General features: G+C 54.4%; 1 protein-coding gene across 5 annotated transcripts; it reads right to left on the reverse strand.

Annotated features, from left to right (window-relative positions):
- Positions 1-893: 893 nt before the first annotated feature.
- On the reverse strand, positions 894-11,837 carry LOC109696779 (SEC14-like protein 4). 5 transcript variants are annotated; one of them, XM_020179993.2, is made up of 12 exons: positions 11,665-11,837; positions 9,621-9,696; positions 7,753-7,796; positions 7,435-7,494; positions 7,127-7,315; positions 5,703-5,798; positions 5,451-5,511; positions 4,461-4,544; positions 3,877-3,983; positions 3,660-3,799; positions 3,410-3,579; positions 894-2,443 (listed from the first exon to the last, which is right to left on the reverse strand). In XM_020179993.2, the coding sequence occupies exons 1-12, from the start codon at positions 11,716-11,718 to the stop codon at positions 2,304-2,306; spliced, it is 1,221 nt and encodes a 406-aa protein (XP_020035582.1). In that variant the 5' UTR covers positions 11,719-11,837; the 3' UTR covers positions 894-2,303. The 5 variants fall into 5 exon arrangements, with proteins under 5 accessions (XP_020035582.1, XP_073917529.1, XP_073917531.1 ...); XM_074061428.1 differs by lacking the exons at positions 9,621-9,696; positions 11,665-11,837 and having other exon boundaries at positions 7,753-9,545; XM_074061429.1 differs by lacking the exons at positions 894-2,443; positions 9,621-9,696; positions 11,665-11,837 and adding an exon at positions 2,468-2,725 and having other exon boundaries at positions 7,753-9,546.
- Positions 11,838-21,555: the final 9,718 nt, after the last annotated feature.

Genomic DNA, 21,555 nt, shown 5'->3' on the forward strand with positions numbered 1-21,555 from the left:
CTGGCTTCCTCATCTCTGCCTCCTGAGTAGCTGGGATTACAGGCGTAAGTCACCAGCTCCTGGCTATTCATGGTCACTTTCTTAGGCAAAGGTCATTGGACCTCCTGTCAGACTTTTTTGCTGTGTGCTCCCCCAGAATTTGGCTTTGGGCTGTCACCAGCACCACGTGTGACCGCACACACACTTGGTCACCGATCATCAGAGTCACTCCTGCCTCCCTCAATACAAGCAAGCTTCCAGTCAGTAGAGTTGGGTCAGCCCAGTGTCCTCAGCCTCTTGTTACCTCCACAGGTGACCGCTGGGTTCACTGCTTTCCATCCAAGCACACTGTTCCAGAGCCACTGGTCCCCTCTCTGCATGTGGCCCCTTGTCACCTACCCCAAACCCCGGCCCCTGTATTTGTGTGTAGTCTCTGTGATGGGAGCCTCGGGAAACCCTTGTGCATGGGGCAGAGTGAGGTTTGCAGCAAACTGGACTAAGTTGACCGTGGTGGTTAGCAGGGCAAGGGTCAAGTTTAACATCAGAGCCTCTTGTTTGACACAGGGCAGGTGTCGGGTGCATTGAGGCATTTTGAGTCCTCGTCATGACAACAGGGAGGCTCAATGAAATCTGGCACAGGGTCCTCTGACTGCAGTTAACAAACCCCCACCAGTCTGCCAAGGAGCGTGGGAAAATGGCCCTGGGGAGCCAGAGTGGCTCTGCGGAGGGGCTACATAGGGCAAGGGGGCAGTGGAAGTGCCTGTCATGTCTCATTAGATACGGGGGCAGCCTTTGGACTTGGGGGTGACCTGTGACCCTAACCCTAGCCCTAACCCTAACCCAAACCTTAGTCCTTCCCTTCCCTTCCCTCCCCTCCCCTTCCCTTCCAACTCCATGGAGGCAGCACAGCCATTTTTATTTTTTTATTTATTTTTTCCAATCCGTTTCCGACCGTGTTGGACAGGAATTCCTTGCCGCGCTGGCCCTAGGTATCAGCTGAGTTTGTTTTTGTATTTTGCAAAGGAGTCCCTGTTCAGACCAGGGGTCCCCACACGGCTCCCCTGGAGACTCCCCCACTTCAGGCCTCAGAATTTCTCCCCGAAAATACGTCCTGGGTCACGAAGCTCCTGTCAACTGGAGAAAACCAAATGAGAATCAGGCGGGAACGGGGCCAAGCCTGGCTTCTTGCTTGCAAAACACCTGGACAGGTGGCCTGATGATAAGGCTCCTGGGAGGGACGCTGACAGCCAGGCTGCTGACAGCTTGCTGTCCCCTTTACAGGACACCTGGCTACTCAATGCCAGGACGTGGGATGGACAGCACTCTTTTGTGCTGTGGGACAACCGTGCCATAACACAATCAAGGAATCCTAAGCAGGGGAGGCTGAGTCAGCTCTGGTAGGACACAGGTCTTCTGAGATGACAGTGGCCACTGGCTCTGGCCCAGCTAGAGGACAGAGGGCAGGGAAGGGATCCTGGGCCCTAGGTGACGGCTTTGCCTCCACCTGGAGTCACCCACTGAGCCACACCGATTGACCTTATTTCCAGGCAAGGTCTGCTGTGTTGATCTGGGCCTCACTCAAGATGGAAGGAGCCAAAGCTGACTGTCCTGCAGGTGTGGACACCCAAACCCTGGGCAAGGCTGGCCCTGGCTTTTCCCCTGGTGGCACCCCACAGGGTCCTGCCTGCCCATTTCCTGTCTTCCTTCCAAAGGTGAAATTTCAGTGCTCAGCCAGAACCCGGATGCTCACTCCTGCCCCTCTCCCACCCAGCTGCCTCCAGCTGGCCCCGTCCATCCCTGGGGACCGAGAGCAGTGTCCCCTGCTCTTTGGGCCTGAAGCTGTGCTCCCTGCAGGGTCCCTCCCCACCCCAAGCAGGGACACCATTCACAGGTGAGTCCTCGGGCTGGGATGTAGCTCGGTGGTACAGCGCTTGCCTAGCGTGCGTGAGGCCCTGGGTTCGATCCCAGCACCAAAAAAGAAAAAGACAAAAAAAAACCTCTCCCCACAGGTGAGTCCTGGGGTGGGTGGACCCCGTCAGGAGGACATAAGGACAGCTTCTTCAGTGGACACTTCCTCAGTCCCGTTCTCAAGGAACGGGGGATGAGATACGTGTCTGAATCCTTGGGCACTGGTGGTCACCCCCCGCCCCCTGCCCCCCGCCCCAAGTTCTGCTTGACCGCTAGGCCACAAGTGGGCTGACAGGGAGAGACAGGGTAGGTGGCCATAGGTGGCCACCTTCAGAGCCACCCCACCTGGGAGGGGAGGGAAAGAGGAGCGGGTGCGGGGGGCTTGGAGGGAGCAGGTGCAGCGGTGGCCAGGGTCTTCACGGGGCTGGGGAGGGTCTCGGTGCCTGGACACCCTGCAACTTCTCCTCGCAGGCTTTGTCAGGGAGCAGCACCTCCACGGTGTAGCTGACCTTCTTGGAGTGCATCAGGCTGTACGTGTTGTCAAAGCGTAGGACATCTGAAAGGACAGCAGTGACCAGGTAGCGAGCCCCACCCATGTGTACACCTGGTGCCACATGGGCCACTGCCCAGCCCCAAGACCAAGACTCACTACCACCTCCTTGGTGACGGCCATGCTACCTAGAGAGGAGTCGTGGTGGCCGCCAGCAAGCGGTGTGGCACCTTCTGTGCACCAGATAGCACGTCCCACGTCACAGCTCCCCGTGTCCTCACAGCTGGTCACTTGAAAGTGACAACCAATCCCATTGCTGTGGTTTGGATAAGTGTCCCCTATGGGTCCCTGTGTTAAAGGGAGTGGGAGCTATACCGGGTGAGGCCTCGCAGCAGGTTCACTGGGGTGCCCTTGAGGGGACTCTGGGACTCCAGCCCCTTCCCCTTTCCTCTGCTCCCACGCTTGTGACGTAATCAACTTTGCTCTGCACACACTCCCAGAAGCAATGGGGGCCAATGTGAGTCAAAATAAACCTTTTCTCTTTCTAAGCTCGTTATCTCGGGTCTTTTGTTATAGTCATGGAAGGTGACAGACACTGGGCAATGTTGCTTTTGGTAACACTGACCAAGCTGACCCCCACTCAGGGACAAAGGAGGTGCAGCGAAAGGAGGAAGACACACCTTTTGGATTCCTGAAGTAGGGTGGTGCACACGGCTAGGTGACACCTTACTGTGACTTTGGCTGCTTATGGGGATTTCCCTGGAGCTGAGCCCACAGTCTTGGGCTCCGAAGCCTGCCTTTTCCTCTGCAAGGTCCCTCTATCCTTGTACCCACACATACGGGTCCCTCAGCAGATCAAAGACCCTGAAGCCAGCTCCCGGGAGCCCATGGGATCTGAGAACCTACACGGACCCCTGCACCCTCCCAAGAACCGAAACAGAGGGTACACAGAGAGGCTGGGTGGCAAGACATGGGCACTCCTGTCCTTGTCACCAAGAGGGAAACAACTCCAGGGACACCCTCAGCACTTACAGACGCCGGTCTGGAGGCAGGTGAGGGTCCCGTCCTCGGGCACCATATGGGCGTTGTAGCGCTGGCTGGCCAGCACCTCTGTCATGTCCCCAGCCTTCTGTCGCTCCCCCATCTTGGTCTTCAGGAAGATCCCAAAGCCGATGTCCCCACCATTGGATGTAAACTGCCACCTGCAGAGGACAGGGTGTCACCGATGACCCCTGCAGCCCCTTCCTGCTGTGCCCAGGAGTGGGGCGGCCACTGTCCCCACCTCAGCACACAGCCTGGGACCAGGATCTCACTCTCCACCTGCTGGGAGGAGCCGCGGCCCACGGTCACCGTGTGCTCGTATTGCATCCGCACCTGCTTGCACAGGTGGCAGCTCTTGGGCACGTCGCCCCCATAGCTGATCTGCGGGGTGAGGATGGGTGAGCGGGCACTGAGCCATGCTGGTCTCCCCAGCTCCCCGTCCCCTGGGGACCCTGTACCTTGGTCAGGCACTTGGGGTTGCCATCGGGGTCAGTCATGGTCCCCCCAAACTCCACAGGCAGCTGGTCGGGGCTGATAAACTTCTGTAGCTCCTGCTTCCAGTTGTCTGTGGAGGAGGAGGAGGGGGGACCTTAGGGGGTTCAGGGAGACTCAGGGAGAGGACAGGGGACTTCCAGGGGTCTCAGGCAGACTTAAGGAGGGGAGGGGGACCTCCAGGGAGCTTGGGGAGACTCAGGGAAGAAGGGGGTGTCTCTGATGGGCTTACAAGACTCAGGATGGGGACAGGGGCCTTGAGACACTCAGGGAGACTCAGGGAGAGAACCGAAGGCCTCCGTGGGGCTCAGGGAGATCAGCAGAGGGCCCAGGACCCCAGATACTCCCCCAGACATCTACTCCAACACCATGGCCACCCGACCATGACCTAGAACCTAAGGCCTTGCCCTGGGTGCAGAGGCGACACGGACAGTCCAGGGTCAGTGACTACTGAGGAGGAGCCAAGCAGAAATGGGGCCTCCTCCGGCAACGACCTCTGCTTTCCAGGCAGATGCAGAGATGGGCTTCGCCAGGAGGCCACAGCGCTCACCTCCCAGAATCACTATCTTCTTCTGGGTCTCCTCACTCATGAACGACTTGACCAAGTTGAAAGCCACTGGAAATAGCCTGGGGGCTGAAACAGATGAGACTCCCTCGGGAAGCTGGGCCAGGGAGGCGTGAGACATTGCTTGCTCTGTGACCGTCAGTGAGTGACACCCTCTCGGAATCAGTGCTGTTACTCAATCAGCTGTTGTCGTCCTTCGTCCAGCAATGGCGATTTCCCCCATGGTACCTGTCCCTTTCTGCACTGGAGTTTTCCCCAGTAGCCATGGAACCCTCTTGGGTGCAAGGCCACCTGCTCGCTGAGCAGGCCACGCTCTGCTATGACTGTCTCACTTAACACCCAGCTCTTGTGTGGGGAGAGCGTCACAGAGCGGGAAACGAAGGCTCAGTGAGATGCAATAGACTTGCCCCAAGTCATAGAGCCAGCTAGATTTGAACCCAGACCATTGGACCCCAGGGAACAAGTGGCTACCTCTCCCCACGTGGCCGGGGAAGACAGAGACCATTCTTGCTCAACCAGTGTGGCCCAAGGACCATCTGTTACCAGTCCACAGCAAAGTAAGCCAAGAAAACAACAGCAAACACTTAGAAGTCAAAACTTATTTGACTAGTGTGGGATTTTGTGTGTTAGAAAAGTGTGTGCTTGCAAAGGATGAGACAAAAAAAATGGGCTGGTGCCTGTGGCTCACGCCTGTAATCCCAGCTACTCAGGAGGCAGAGATCAGGAGGATCTAGGTTCAAAGCCAGCCCCAGGAAAACAGTTTGGGAGACCCTGTCTTGAAAAAAAAAATCACAGAAAAGACCTGGTAGAGTGGCTCAAATGGTAGAGCACCTGCCTAGCAAGCATGAGGAACTGAGTTCAAATCTCAATAACTACAAAGAAAAAAATGGTTCTTTACCTGAACCTAAAAGTTTACCGACTATCCACCCCCACCCTGTTCCCTACTTCTCCCCCCTTAGGAGGTCAGGGGCTCACCTCGAATAATAATTAAATTCTTCACCGTCTCTGGATAATTTGCTTCGATTATGGCAAAATACTGTGAAGCAAAGACAAGCCTGGTCAGGGCTAAGCTCCTGCACCCTGACCCCTGGACTTCTGTGGCCTCAGAGGCTACTGAGACACGAGGCCCACCCGCCTCCTCCACCTCCAGGAGCAGGTGTGTCTCCTTTTTCCAAGGACTGGCTAGGCTGTGGCTCCCTATTGTCCCGGGGTCCACGCCTGCCTTACCTGCTGGTAGACCTCCACGGCTGGCTTCCAGAGATGCCTCAGGCTCAGTCCTTCCATGTCAAACACCATCAGCACAGTCTCAATTTTCCTGCCCAGCTGCACGGCCAGAGCAAAACACACTCGTGTCACTCACACCTCCGGGCAGCCCGTGGCATTTCCCAAAAAGAGGGAGTCTATCTAGGATGTGTGGGGACGCTCATCTGAGCCCTCACAGGCTCTGTGGGCTCATGGGGGTGGCGGGGGAAGGTTTCAGAGTCTGCTCAACATTACGGCGTGGAGCAAATCAATTTTAATTAATGAAAGACACGGCTCACTGGTGGACCCCTTGCAGATGCAAGCTCAGGTGCTCAAATTTCTTATATCAAAAGGTGCCAAACTTGCATTTAACCTGTGAACACCCTCTTGAACACTGAAATAATCTCTAGGTGATTTATAATACCGAAAAGAAAAAAAGTGTCTGGACAGTTCAGTATAGATCCATTTTCTCCCCTGAATATTTCCTATCTTCAGTTAAGTGAATCTGCAGACGAGGTGCTGGTGACACAGACAAGCTGACCTCGTTGTAGACCACGGCTGTGTCCAAGCCAGAGTTCTGCTGTGTGGCCTTGAGCAGGTTGTGAACCTCTCTGAGCCTTGCTCTACTCTGTAAAAGGAGACTCATTCTTGGTTCTGATACAATTGCTATGAGAATTCAAATGATACACAAAGATATTTGCTGATAAATATTAGCAAATACTTTTATTTGTATCGTATCACCACCACAAGGACCACCTCCATCATTAAAGTGGCAGACACTGTGACAACCCTAGAAAGTCAGCCATGTTGGTTGATTGACTCACTTCCATTCCAGCCACCCCCTCTCTGCTGGGGATATTTGCTGGCCTATTTTCTGTGCCAGACATTGGTGACACAGGCCCCATCCTGGTCTTGTGGAGCCAGCAAGTAGCCAAACCATGCCATGTGACATGACAGTGTCACTGGGCACATCTCTGTCACAAAACCAACAAGGGCCATGCCTGGCTTCACTCTGAAGGAGGCAGAGGGCCGCTCGGAGGCAGGAAGATCCACCATGTTGGCTGAGGAGGCTTTCTCGGATGGGGATGATATTTATAATGGTGGGTAAAATCTTTTCCAAAGGCAAAGCCCACTTTTCCCAGAGTTCCCAGCGAACAGAGCAAGAGTTTTGCCTGCATCTGTGGTCAGTGTCTAATGCAGAAGGAAAAGGGCTTTGGTGACATCGACGCGTGCCAACAGCAGGGTTAGCAGTCCTGAGAGCTGGGGAGAAGTCAGGGCATGAGGTGTCACCTGTCCCTGGACCCAGAGTCTCCCTTTGGACAGCCTAGGTCCTCATGTACCCCACCTTCTGGTGTTTGGGTATATTTTTTTTGGTGGGGGTGGTATGGGATTTGAACTCAGGGCCTCACCTTCTGGCTCTGCAGCTCACACTCGTGCAGAAGGATCTCACAGGACTTAATGCGTTTGCGGAGCAGCTCCTGCTTGGATGTTGACAGAAGCAGTCCCTTGGGGTCCAGGGTCCCGATGACGTGGAACCACACGGGGCAGCCTTCATAGTCGTAGCCACACAGACCGCCCGAGTCGTAGAGCTGCAACACCTGGACACACAGTGGGGTCCTGACTCAAGCCACCTCAAGGACATGATCAGGGGCTTGACGCGGGCAGCGGGGGACCCGGATGGGGTAGGAGGGTTACAAGGATGCCGTGTGGGGCTCACCTCTGACGGCTGCCACTTGAGGATATTGTCCAGATCCTGTTGCTTCCGGAACACCAGGTGCTACAGGAAAGTGGCAGGAGCTGGAGACTTTGCCCCAAAGGCCTCTATGGGCATCTGGGGACACCAGGTTTGGTCCCTCTGCCCGCAGCCACCCAGGGGGACAGGAGAAAATTTAAAGGAGAGGGACCCAGGTCTTGTGCAGAAAGGGATCCAAGGAGGAAGGAAGAATAAACACGACAAGGCCACTCTTTGTCACCGATGCCCGGAGTACAGCCCCCCGGGAGCATGGGAGATGGGACACAGGTAACAGGTTCTCACCTTCTGAAGCATGTCCTCTGACTTTTGCAGGTCAAAGTTCCGAGCTACGAGAAGATGAGGGAAGAAGAGACTGGATCTCAAATTAGTGGGTCCCCAAAAGCTTGTGAGGACATACTGGGGGTCCCCCTCCCTTTCTTTGCATCCCAAGAATCCAGTGGGTCTGGATTTTTTGCTTTGTTTTATTGTCTGAGACATAGTCTCGCTATGTAGACCAAGGTGGCCTGGAACTATGTGGTTACAGGCATGCACTACCAGCCTTAGTTTGGAAATTCTTTGAAAATTTTTTTTTTCTTGCACCACTGGGGTTTGAACTCGGGGCTTCACACTTGCAAAGCAAGCACTCTTACTGCTGAAGCCACACCTCCGGTCCATTTTGCTCTGGTTATTTTAGAAACAGGGTTTGAGAACTATTTGCTCGGGTTGGCCTCGAACCTGGATCCTCTTGATGTCATCCTCCCAAGTAGCTGGGATTACAGGTGTGAGGCCTGGCACCCAGCCTGGCTGTGCTCTGTTTTGGAAATTGCCATGAGTGTTGCTCATGGAGAGCTTGGGTTTGAGGTTAAGTTTCGAGATATTTTATAGGCTTTGTTGCTGTTTTGAGTCATGTCTGACTTTTCATTACGTTTTCTAGGTGAATATTGCTGCAGAGAGAATTGCTATTGAGTTTTCTACCTGGTCATCTTGATGAAGTTTCTGTTTAGTTCTAGACTTTTTTTCCTGTTGATTCTATCGGTTAACAAGGGAGAGAAGCTATTTATCTGCAATAAAATAAAATAAGTCTAGTCTTTGCCACTGGCTTTTCTTGTCTTATAGCATTGGCAAAGATTGCTAGTTCCATGTTTAGCCAGCAATGGTGACTGATGTCATCCTTTCCTTGTTCCTAACCTTAGGTACACTACAGATGGCAACTCTCTATATGGTTGTGCATTTTCTGAAAATCTAAAGCCAATCTAAAAAAAATAAAGTTTATAAAAATAGTTGTTTTTTATTAAAAAAAAAAAAAAGATAGAATAAACAGAATAGAACAGTCAGCTCCTGGCAGGGCGTTTTGCCATTCACGCACCCTGAAGGTAGGAACCAATGTTAACAAAGAAAGGCTAAGGTACAATGAACGGCTTGTCACCAGCATACTGCTAGCTTGTTGTAGGGCTGGGATTCAGTGGCCAGCTTGCCCTATTGAAGACAAAAATGTAATCAATTTGTTTTTTGTAATGCTGGGGTTTGAACTCAGGGCCTCACGCTTGCTAGGCAGGCTCTCTACCAACTGAGCCACGCCGCCAGCCCAAAGAGCAGAATTTTCAGCCACACCGACCCCTGACTTTTCTCACCTTGTACGTGAAATTCCTCCATGGGATGGAGTGGGTTCAAATGCTTTTCCCCTACTGCAGCTAAAAGTCTTTAAAGAAACTCAATCTCCAGCTTTCTTTAAAGCCATTCCCTTCAGTATTTGCTGGGTACCTGTTCCATGTCCCAGCAGACGTGTCAGTTCCTTATGGGGACAAAACAGTCTATCCACAGAGAACTGAGGACAGACCCAAAGGCAAGTCTCAGAAGACCATGTACAGTGATGTCGGGCCCACGACCAGGCCAGTTAACCTTGGAGGATGCCCCAGACATTGGTTCTAGCCTCACTTCGAGTCTGTACCCACCTGGGGACCCCACCCATTTCACAGATGAGGAAACTAAGGCTTGGCAGAGACTTAGTCCCGTGCTGACACACGGGGGAGCTCAGGTTCTAGCCCAGAGCAGGTGGATCCTGAGCCCGTGTTCCTTACCTGACCCCGGAAGTCCCCCACCCCCTTCTTCTAATGCCCCCCCCCATGACCACTTCCTCCCCTTTCTGCCCCCCCCCATCTCTGTGGTGTCACCTCGGAGCCAGCGCAGGAGAAAATAGTCATCAGCCTGGGGCAGGGTGGGTAGCACATCTTGGAGTTTCTCTCGGAACTAAGGGGACAGAAATGACTGTCACATATCACGGGCCACCCACCCTCAGCTGGGGACCCTGCTGGGCGGAGACCACAAAGTTAACACCTTCCCCGAACCATTATGGCGTCTGGGAACAGGGCACCACCCAGACCTTCTCAAATTTTGGGGGTCACCGGGGTCACTCTGACGCCACCCAGGCAGAAGGTTTCAGCAGGGTTGCCCCTGATGGCTGCCTTTGGGGGGCTCTGGGCTTGGAGGTGAATTACTTAACCGCTCTGAGCCTTAGTTTCTCCATCTGTGAAATGGAAATAGTGACAAACGTGGTGCTCGGAGTTACCAAGTGCCATCAGCCCCGACAGCGTCTGCTGCAAATCCCGAGGGACAAGGGAGATTCCTACATGAGACGCCATTGCAGCCTCTGGGGCCCAAGGAAGTTTTGGGGGGCAGCGGTGGAAGGAGGCAGGGTCCCCGGAAGCAATCACCTTGTCCCTCTCCTTCCCCCCAGCACTATGGGGTTTCCTCATTTGGACCTCAGGACATGCCCTGAGGCAGGAGGAGGCCAAGGTCACACCCCCATTTTGCAGATGAGAAAACTGAGGCTGCGGTGATGGAGAATCTGCACCAGGGACAGAGCGGGGGAAGTGGCAAGCCAGCCCACGCTGTCCTTGGCACGGACGAGGGAAAGAAAGCCACCAAGCAGGTGCTGCGCTTGGCGGAAAATCACCTTGCGATGATGTCACAAAGGGACAAAACCTTGCCTGGCAGTGGGACCAGCTGTGGGAAGAATCTGGAAGGAAACACTCCTGGGTTTATAGTTCTCAGATCGTGGATCACCTGTCCTGCTTTTTCTTTTCAATTCCCCCCGCCCCAATTTTTAAAATGCTAAGTGCTCATTACTTTTAAATAATGGAAAAAAGTAAAAAAAGAAGCTCGTTTTGGCATTGTTTAAACTTCTGGCCCCTGATTTCCACCATAATTCACCCCAAAGTTCAGGTCTCCCTCCTGAGCCTGGTACCTGGGACCTCCCCGAGGCCATCATGCTGGACGCTCACCAAAGGACCCCTTCCCCTTCAGTGAGGACCCCTCCTTCACCTGAGAGCCCCTTCCTCTCATGTGAGGGCCCCTCTTTTATCTTGGGGACCCTGGGATGTCCCCCTATCTGGGGCAGGGAGGTGACTCCCTCATTCCCAAGAGGTGTCCCAGAAACAAAGTTTGGGACAGCAGAATTCACCCTCTGCCTCCCTCTCTCCCTGAAGGACGCATCCCCAGGGAGAAATAAGTCATTCCACAATCTTCTGTTTTGGTGGGGGGACCTGGGATTTGAACTCAGGGCTCTGTGCTTGCAAAGCAGGCGCTCTACCTCTTGAGCCACTCCACCAGTCCATTCTGCTCTGGTTATTTTGGAGATGGGGTCACAGGGACTATTTGCCTGGGCTGGCCTCAAACCCCGATCCTCCTGATCTCAGCCTCCCAAGGAGCTCGGATTACAGCCTGAGCCACTGATGCCCGGCTCCACACAAATCTTGAATTACCTTCCCAGAGGCCCAAGTGCAAGCCAGGGGGACACACCTAAGACCCAGACATTCCCCCCTTCCCCAGCGCCCTGGGGACAGTGTCACTGTCACCTCCAAATCTCCACTTCCCTCTCATAAAAAAAATCAACCACCGAAAGAAGGCTTGGGTCCTGAGGGCCAGGAAGAGAAACCAAACAACAAATGTCGCAATCTGGGCACAGATCTGGAATCTGTCTGTCCCAGGTTCCCAGGAACACAGGGTCACCTCCTCCCCCCATAGGAACAAGGGCCAGGGAACTGGGGGGGGCTGGGTTTGTCCCCCCTTTCCTCTAGTAGCCCAGAAAATGGCTCCCGTCGCAGGTGCTGCACACGGTGGCCGCCCTGTGCTCCAGGCGTGCGTTCCGTGTCCCTGTCCCCAAGGTGGGGACTGAGCCAGGCCGGTCCCCAGCCCCCCGCCCTCCAGGCTCCTCACCCTGGCCAGAGCCTCCTGCTGCTGTGCGCTCAGGTCCCCGACTCTGCCGCTCATGGTGCCTGGGGGACACGGTGCAAGACTACAGGACAAATGGACACCCCGCAGGACACTCGCCTGTTTTTGCCCAGCGGTGTCACATGCTGGTCCCGCCCCAAAGGGAGCTGCTGGCCCTGCTCCGCCCTGCCAGGCCTCTCTCTTCCCCTCTGAGTTTTTGTTTGTCCCAATCCCCAAGTGCACCCTATCTGGGACAGGGAGGTGACTTGCCCCAAGAGGTGTCCAGGAGCACAGACTGGAGTTTGGGGCAGCAGGTGACCTCCACTCCCCCACCCCACCCAAGCCTCACTCTAAGGGGAAACCGTCCAAATTCCCAGGTGGCAAGGAAGGAGTTGGGGGGAGGGGATGTGTGTCACCTGCCCTTCTGAACAAAATGGAGGCACTTTTTATAAACCTGGAGAGGTCAACTCGCTGGTCCTTTTGCCTAAGGAGCTCCCCCCTGCCATTTTTGGAGGGGTACTGGGGTTTGAACTCAGGGCCTCAGTGCTCTGCCACTTGAGCCATAGCTGGGATGGTAGGTTTGCGCCACCACGCTCAGCTTGTTTGTTAAGATGGGGTCTCGCTAACTTTTTGCCAAGAATGGCCTTAAACCTCAGTTCTTCGGCTCTCAAGGAACTGAGATGGCAGATGTGGGCCACCACACCCAGCCCTCGGTCCCCGCTACCTCTGACCTTGAGCAGAGGCCGGGCTTGGTCATGCTCACTGGCAGGCTGGATGTGCCAATGGCTCTGGTCCTGGAGGTGTGGGGAAAGGTTAGATAAGGCGGTGGCCTGTGGGTCACCTGGTGGTGGCCTGGCATTCTGCAGTCCCTCAGCGTGGGCTGTGAGGAGCACGGTTTCATAATTGTTACTGTGGCTGTCACCAGCAGCTGCAGGGCTGGAGACCCTGGGACGGCCCAGGTGGTGCCCTGGGTGAGGGACCGGGCAGTGGGAGGTGGCTGACGCAGTTGGCTGGACCTGAATTTTCCAGAAGGTGCAGGTGGCAGGGGCAAGGGGCAGCGGAACAGGCCACCGAGACCTTTCCCTCTGTCCTCCCACAGCGTCACACCGAGCTCCGGGTGTGAGATGACCGGTCCTGTGTGGCTCAGCACTGGTGACAATGAGTCAGCTGTGAGCCTGGGTCGCGGCCCACAGTAAAATGCTTCATTCATTGATTTTGCTGCTGATGACATGTTGATATGAAATGTTTAGATCTATGGGAATAAATGCAAAATTAAAGGTGATTGCAACTTTTTTAAACCTTTGAATTATAATGTATAAATTTTACTTTTTCTTTTCTTTCACTATTTGGTGGGAGTGGGATTTGAACTCAGGGCTTTGCACTTGCAAAGCAGGCGCTCTACCACTGAGCCACACCTCCAGTCCATTTTGCTCTGGTCATTTTGGAGATGGGGTCTCGGGAACTATTTGCCTCCAACACAGATCCTCCTTCACCCTGCCTCCCAGTAGCTGGGATTACAGGTGTGAGCCACTGGACACCAGGCTTTTTTTAATTTTTATTTTTTGGCAGCACTGGGGTTTGAACTCAGGGCCTTGTGTTTGCTAGGCAGGCGCTCACTTGAGCTATGTTCCCAGCTCCTCTACCCTTTTACTCCTAAAAATGTAAAATTTAAAAATTGCATGGGTGATTTGCATTTGTGACTTGCATTATAATTCGTTTGAATAACATTTGCTCTAGAAGAATTTTAAATCAAAAGAAAGGAAGGAAGGGGGGGAAGAGAGAGAGAGAGAGAGAGAGAGAGAGAGAGAGAGAGAAAAGTGCCAGCAAGGGCGGCTGTTTAGCACTTTCAGGTGTTTTCCACTCACCAGCCCTGCTGGAAAGGCATCCATATGGGTTCACCCAAGAGGAAAATTCTCCAGCGGCCACATAAAACTTTTATGAGGGCTGTGCAGTGACTCAAGTGATGGAGCGCCTGCCCAGGAGGCGTGAAGCCCTGAGTTCAAATCCCCCCCCCCACACACAAAAAAAACCTATGAAAATTGGTTTACATAGCCTGGTACAGTGGCTCATGTCTATAATCCCAGCTACTTGGAAGGCTGAGGTAGGAGAATCCAGAGTTCAAGGCCACCTTGGGCAACTTATGGAGCTCTGTGACTGTGTGCTGGCCTGAAGCCCTTGGTTTTAACCACCAGTTCTGCCAAAAAAGCATTTCTGTAATATATCCGAATATTATTCCGACATGCTGTCAATACACCTAACCTATGAGGTAGATTATCTGATCAATAATTAATTATTAGAGACATTGGATTTTTTTTTTTTTTGCGGTACTGGGGCTTGAACTCAGGGCTACACTTTTGTGTGATGGGTTTTTTGGAGATATTGCCCGGGGACGGGCTTTGATCCTCCTGATCTCTGCCTCCTGAGTAGCTGGGATTACAGGCGTGAGCCACAGTGCCCAGCTATTATATTCCTTTTTGTACCAAATCTTTGAAATCCGGTATATACTTAATATAGCATATATCTTTCCAACTAGTCAAAATTTGGGGTTCTGGCACCCTCAAATTCAAACGCTAACCTCCCAGTCCCCAGCAGCTTAGCACGTGACCTTACTTGGAAACAGGGTCATTGCGGATGTGATGAGTTAAGATGAGGTCATACTGCAGTCGGTAGGCGGACCCCCTACTCTAGTACATCCTTATAAAAAAAAGAGGGGGGACAGCTTGGATGTAGACGGAGAGAAAGAACAGCATGTGAAGATGAAAGCAAAGTTGGGTGATGTTTCTTCAAACCCAGGGTCTCCAAAGATTGCCAGAAAACCATCAGAAAGTAGGGGCAGAGGCCGGGCGTGGGCGTGCACGCCTGTAATCCCAGCACGCCGGAGGCTGAGGCCGGAGGGGCACCTGTTCCTCAGAAGGAACGCTCTTGAATTTCCAGCCTCCAGCGCGGCAAGGGAACAAACTTTGGTTGTTGAAGCCACTCAGCTTGCTGCAGGGGACAGGTGGTGAGCAGCTGCCATGCTGGAAAGCATGGGCTTGGCTCAGTGACTCCGCTTTGTTCTTGTTCAGGAGGGACAGCCTGTCATTATCCCCATCAAAGCCTCCCAGCGTCTCAGGCCACCAAAAAGCAGAGTGAGGATTGGTGTCCAGGAGGGACGGCAGGGCCCAGCTAGGACATGGTTTGTCACCACGTCAGTGTGCCAAGCCCCGTGGTCCAGGTCACCGTCAAAGTCCCTGTCTCCCCCTCAGCTCATGGCGTCCTCTGTGACCTCAGCCTGGACATGGAGGGTTCAGAGCCAACATCTGGGCCCCAGTGGCTCTGGGGCCAGGGATGTCCTCTTTCAGGCCCTCGGTCCCTTCTGGGACGTGGTGGTGACTCTGTCACCATGTGTGAGTCACCCGCTCACTGGGGTGATGCTCCCTCCCACCTTGCAGGTGTCCTATGTCTCTCATGGGTCACAGGTGCCCTGCTGGCACTCGGTCCTAGATAAAGCGTGTGGCCTGGCAACCAAAGGAAGGACAGTGGGACACAGGAGCCTCGGAGGAAGCCCTGGCTCTGTCACCTCCGCCCTCCCCTGCAGACATCTCGGCCGGATGGATGTCCCTGGATGTCCGCCCACAGGAGCTGGCTGGGGGGACCCTGGACAATGAGCTGGAAGTGTCCGCTTGGGCAAGTGGCTTCCCCGGGCTGCTGGGGATGTCTCCTGGCTGACCCACAACTCAGGGTGACCCCAGGGAAAGGTGGGGCCTGATGTCCCCACCCCCAACTCTGCTCCCCAGGAAGGGAGTTGACTGCAAGGGCCGAGGAGAGGCAGAGGGGTGAGAAAGGAGAACTTGACCGACTGCACGAAAGACCCAGGACCAGGATGGAGGTGGGGCAGTGGTCTGGGCCTCTGTCACCACCCTTGGACTTTGATCTTTCTTTCCCTACACAAGCCAGGTGGGTGCTGGCCCTTCCCAAGTCACCTGGTGCCAGGTGAGGCGAGTACGGGGCCTGTCTGTCTGTCCTTGCTGCTCCCTCTACCATGGAGTCTTTGCAATGCTGTTCCCTCCGACTTAAACACTGTTCCCCACCTGTCTGACCCTCCAGTCCAAGGCTCCCGAAGACCCCCCAGTGTTGCTCCAGGCAGACGCTGCTTGTTGCGACAGTGTCACTCACTCCCTTAGCCGTCAGGCTTTCAAGGTCACAGGCCCTATTTCCCGTGTGTATGTCCCCATTTTACACGAGAAGTGACCACAGCCTAAGTTGGAGCCCTCGTGTGTCTGTACTCGAACCCTGAATCCTAAGCCACCACGTGTCCTGGGTCCCCAAAGACACCATGCTCTAGAATGTGGAGGAGAAGGACCCTGTCCCTGGAGGCCATGCATGTGACCTGAGCCATTAAGGTGGAAATGACAAAAAGGATGTCATGATCAAGGTGACCACCCGAGGAAAAGCCACCGCAGTGAGAGACAGAGATGCCGCGAGGACCCAAAAAGACTGAGGTCACTTCTCACATGGACTCCAGGCCCTGCTGGAGACTTGCGGCCACCCCTTCTCAGCAGCGGGAGCCATTGAAGGTTGTAGGGGAAGAGAATTCCAAGTGCTCCGTCAAGGTGACCTGGGCCCGGATGAACAGTGACCTGGGGACAGTGGGAGGGCAAAGTAGGGAAAGCAGACATGAGTTGTTGCAAAGGCTCATGGGAGTGAGAGCCAGCACCTCACTTCTGCCCCAGTTCTTGGTCCCTGCCTGGCCTAAGGGAGTGACCTGTGAATTCTTTACAGAAGATTTTTTGTCGGTAGGACTGGGGATTTGAACTCAGGGCCACTGAGTCACAGGGTCTCGTGAGTGTAAAAATTAGCCTTTCACGGTTTTTCTTGGGACCTGAAAAAAAAATTGTCGTTAGAAATTCCTTGGAGTAGCCAGGTACAGTGGCTCACGCCTGTAAATCTGACTACTCGGGAGGCAGAGACGGGAGGATCACAGTTCGAGGTCAGCCCTGGCAAATAGTTAGTGGGACCCCATTTCAATCAATGGAAAGTTGGGTGTGGTGGTACACACCTGTAATCCCAGCTCCTCAGGGAAAGCAAAAACACAAGGCCCTACGCAAACGACAACTGAAGCAGAACGGGCTGAACGCCTGCCTAGCAAGGTGCAAAGTCCTAAGTCCTGAGTTCAAATGTTGGTACTGCCAAAAAAACCCAGAAAAGAGTTATTGATCAATTAACCCTGGGTGGGAAGGCTTGAAACCTGGGGGTGTCTCCCAAGGTGCCTTGAACTTGGGGTGCTGGCTATCAGAGTGATTTTATTATCTATCGTGAAATCAAGCTGTCCACACTCCCGCCTTTGACGCAGGGAACTCAACGTGTCCCCTCCTCCAAAGTTCGCTGTAGGCCATGGATCTGTTTTCACCTTTGACCTTCAGCCTCTTTGCCGAGTTATTTTCGGGCACTACGGGATCGGTTCGGCTCTGTCCAAGATTTCATGGGGTTGATAAAAGAAAACTTCTGTAGCTCAGTGGCAGAGCGCTTGCCCGCAGGTGTGAGGCCCCGGGTTCGATCCCCAGCACCTCAAACAAAATCCGAGCTGCCCTAAATTCAGTGACAAAGGCAGCAAGATGGAGGAAGGAGAGCAAGAGGAGACCACGTCGCATTCCTGAGCCAAAGTTGAGACGTTCACTTAAGTTCCATCACGGCCTGGCATGGTGGCACATACCTGTAATCCCGGCATTATGGGAGGGTGGAGAGTTCTAGGCCTGCCTAAGCCACGGAGTGAGACCCTGTATCAAAAAAATATATATAGTGCCCTGTGCCGGTGGCTACTTGGGAGGCTGAGATCAGAAGGATCGCAGTTCGAGGCCAGCCCGGCACAAAAGTGAGACCCCCCATCTCTAAAATAACCAGAGCAAAATGGACAGGAGGAGTGGCTCAAGCCGTAGAGCACCTGCTTTGCAAGTGTGAAGCCCTGAGTTCAAACCCCAGTCCCTCCAAAAAACCAAAGCAACAAAAGACTAGTAACTTGTTTTTTGGGATTGGTTCGTAGAAAGAGGCCTGAGGTTTTTTGGGTTTTTTGGGGTTTTTTTTGCTGAATTCAAGGTCCCAGGAGGTAAGAGTGTCTGTATTGCTTTGCTCGGCCACCTGGCCTCATGTCCCAGCAAGCTTCTGGGGAGCAGGCCATCAGGGTGGGATTTCTGTGGCTGGGGAGCTCGGATGGGGGTCCGGCCAGGGAAAGCCACGAGCAAACTGTGACTCCAGAAACCAGAGAAGCGGCCATGACAGGCTTGCCTAGAATTCTCTCTCCGTGAAGGTTTGGTGTGGGGACAGCCCTTTCGTGGTGTCACTGGCAAATCCACGTGTGGGTCCCCACACCAGGGGACCAGGGCTACAACTGCCAGTGTCCAGCCAGCCCCACGCTGCGCCTGTCACAGCAGGGTCCCTTCCCTGGCAGGAGGACCGGACGCCCCTTGGCAACTTGCAGGTGGAGGCAGGTGAGGGTCCCACCCTCGGGCACCAGCACCTCTGTCATGTCCCCAGCCCTCTGCTGCTCCCCCATCTTGGTCTTCAGGAAGATCCCAAAGCCGATGTCCCCACCATTGGATGTAAACTGCCACCTGCAGAGGACAGGGTGTCACCGATGACCCCTGCAGCCCCTTCCTGCTGTGCCCAGGAGTGGGGCGGCCACCTGTCCCCACCTCAGCACTCACCTGGGACCAGGATCTCGCTCTCCACCTGCTGGGAGGAGCCGCGGCCCACGGTCACCGTGTGCTCGCATTGCATCCGCACCTGCTTGCACAGGTGGCAGCTCTTGGGCACGTCGCCCCCATAGCTGATCTGCGGGGTGAGGATGGGTGAGCGGGCACTGAGCCATGCTGGTCTCCCCAGCTCCCCGTCCCCTGGGGACCCTGTACCTGGGTCAGGCACAAAATAACCAACAGCCTAAATTTCCCACTTTACCAAAATGGGAACATCTTCTTACGTAAGTGCGCACAGGAGAGCACATATGTGACAGAAGAGCGTCGCAAAGTTTAAAATCGTATTTTTTTGTGGGTGCTGGCGGCACTGGGATTTGAACTCAGGACCTCCCACTTGCTAGGCAGCCCTCAAACTATCTTCCTTGAAAAAGAGCATTAGCAGTAACTCTTTACTTTGCAAATCTCCGTGCTGCGTTAGTTGTATAATTTGGGAAACTTGGATCCTATTATCCTGTTTTACAGATGACAAAACCAAGGTGGGGACACAGCCCTTCACCTGGCAGCTAAAACCTCACAAAGACGATCTTCAAGTCAATCATCCAACCCCAAAACGGGGCACCCCGCTCCTGCCGCCCCTAGGGGCCTCTCGGTCCTCTGGCTGATGGACAAATTGTCCTCAGTGGGTGTCACACGGCAGTGGGTGCCAGAGCCTGCTATCTGAAATGCCAGGCTCCATCCAGACTGGAGACGAGCCCCAGCGACTCGGTCACCTCCCCGAGTCACCACCATTTTCCTGGGTGTCACTCAGGTACAGTTTGACCAGGTTGAAGCCATGGTGAGCAGGTTGGGGACCGAGACGCATGGAGGTGCTCCCTCAGCAGCTGGCTGGGGAATCAGGGTCCCCCGGGGGCCTCAGGTACCTGCCCTGTCACCCCCACACCCTCTGTCCCCCCACCTGGGCTGGCTCACTGACCTCTCGCTATAACGAACTTGAAAATCTCTGCAATTTGCCTCCAGTCTGAGAGAAAGTGTGGAGCCTAAGGCAGAAAGGATAAGATCTAAGTGTCACTCTCCTGAGTCACCTGCTACCCCATACTCAAGGTCCCACAGGGCACAGCCATTTCCGGGCAGCTCCCAACGCCTGGGCACCGAACAGAGGCCTCACTTCTGGTTTCTTGGGCACAGAGTCTTGACAGGCGCGTGGAAGTGTGGCGTGATCCCCAGGCACTGTCCGTCAGGACTAACCACAAGGTGACTGGCACATGCAGGACCTCTGGTGACAACCGACTGGCAGTCCTAGCTAGCTAGCCACGGTTCCTGTAAGCCTTAAATCCAAAAATTTAAGGCTTGACAGTGACTTCTCCTGTTGAGCATTGAAGAAAAAAAATCATTTTGTCACTTATTGGTGTACAACACCTGGTGCCATCTTCAGAAGAGGCCTGTTTGGGCCTGAGTCTCTCTGGGGACCTGAAAACGAGGAACAAACACAAGTCAGGGAGCCTGGGGACCCTGCCATGCCGTCTGGGTGGGAGATGGCCAGCTAAAACATTGGGTAGATGGGAGGGTTACCGAGGGCCTGTGTCTGGGGGTGACAAGGGATCCCCACTGCCTGAGGATGGCTGTGTGACATCTCCAGAACTGCCTCCCTGCCACGTGTGGTTTTTTGCCAGGTGGGACCTGAACCCAGGTCCAAGCATCCATCTCCCCGCCCCCCGCCCCGTCCCCCGTGGTTGTCTGCCACTTGGCAGAGTCTGAAGGTGTCCCCACCAGTGGGCAGAATCCGGGGTTCCCTCGCTCCCCCCTCAGTTCTCTTTGCCTCCTGATGCACTCAGGGACGTCCCCAGGCTTGGATGACAGCCACCCCTGGGTGTACCATGTGGGAGGCCTCTGAAGTGACTGGGAACCTGACAAGCCCACAGGCCACAGAGCTGGTAATGGGGATCGGTACCCTTTTTTATGGGTGCAAAAAGGGACTTCTTTGTCCCTTCAGGGAGAACGCAGCCCTGGGCTGAGGACTGACCCCACCTGCCTGAACAGCAGGACCACAGCTGACTTCACGACGGGCCAATACCGCCTCCACCTGGCGGGCTCCAAGATTGCATAGCCCAGGAAGCAGGGCCCATTCCCTGTCATTCTGAACTGTTTCCTTTCTTTCTTTTTCTCTACTTGTTCTCTTTACTGTATTTTAGTGCTGTTGTTAGTTTATTTAACTTACAAAATCTTCCGATTTTACTTTTATACTCCTCTTCCTTCCTATGCTGATTTTATTTACCTCCTCCTCCATCTCCTCCTCCTCCTCCATCTCCTCCTCCTCTATCTCCTCCTCCTCCTCCATCTCCTCCTCCTCCTCCATCTCCTCCTCCTCCATCTCCTCCTCCTCCTCCATCTCCTCCTCCTCCTCCATCTCCTCCTCCATCTCCTCCTCCATCTCCTCCTCCTCCATCTCCTCCTCCTCCTCCATCTCCTCCTCCTCCTCCCTCTCCTCCTCCTCCTCCATCTCCTCCTCCTCCTCCCTCTCCTCCTCCTCCATCTCCTCCTCCTCCTCCACCTCCATCTCCTCCTCCATCTCCTCCTCCTCCTCCACCTCCATCTCCTCCTCCATCTCCTCCTCCTCCTCCTCTATCTCCTCCTCCTCCTCCATCTCCTCCTCCTCCATCTCCTCCTCCTCCATCTCCTCCTCCTCCTCCATCTCCTCCTCCTCTATCTCCTCCTCCTCCTCCATCTCCTCCTCCTCCATCTCCTCCTCCTCCTCCATCTCCTCCTCCCTCTCCTCCTCCTCCTCCATCTCCTCCTCCTCCTCCATCTCCTCCATCTCCTCCTCCTCCTCCATCTCCTCCTCCTCCTCCTCCTCCTCCTCCTCCTCCTCCATCTCCTCCTCCCCCCTCCTACCCCCTCTTCCTGGTCCATGGAGGAGGGGAATAATAACTAAGACTGTGTACCCAGTGTCTGGTATGGACTTAGTGCTCAAAATATGGTCGTACTTATTACTGCTCTTTGTGGTAGCCACCTCCAAGATGGCTGCCAGTGGTCCTCACCCCCGGAATCCACAGTCCCGTCTCGGTCCCTCCCACACTGAGCAGATCTGAGCCGTGTAGCCTAGGACACAGTTGAAATGATGGGATGTGTCTTGACAGGCGTGTGGTTTGGGACTTAAATGTGTCCCCAAAGGCCCATTTAGAAGGCGGGGCCTAGTGGAAAGAAGTGGAGTCATTGGTGCTTGCCCTTGAAG

Source organism: Castor canadensis, chromosome 18 (assembly GCF_047511655.1).
Source record: "Castor canadensis chromosome 18, mCasCan1.hap1v2, whole genome shotgun sequence".
NCBI classification, from domain to species: Eukaryota; Metazoa; Chordata; class Mammalia; order Rodentia; family Castoridae; genus Castor; species Castor canadensis.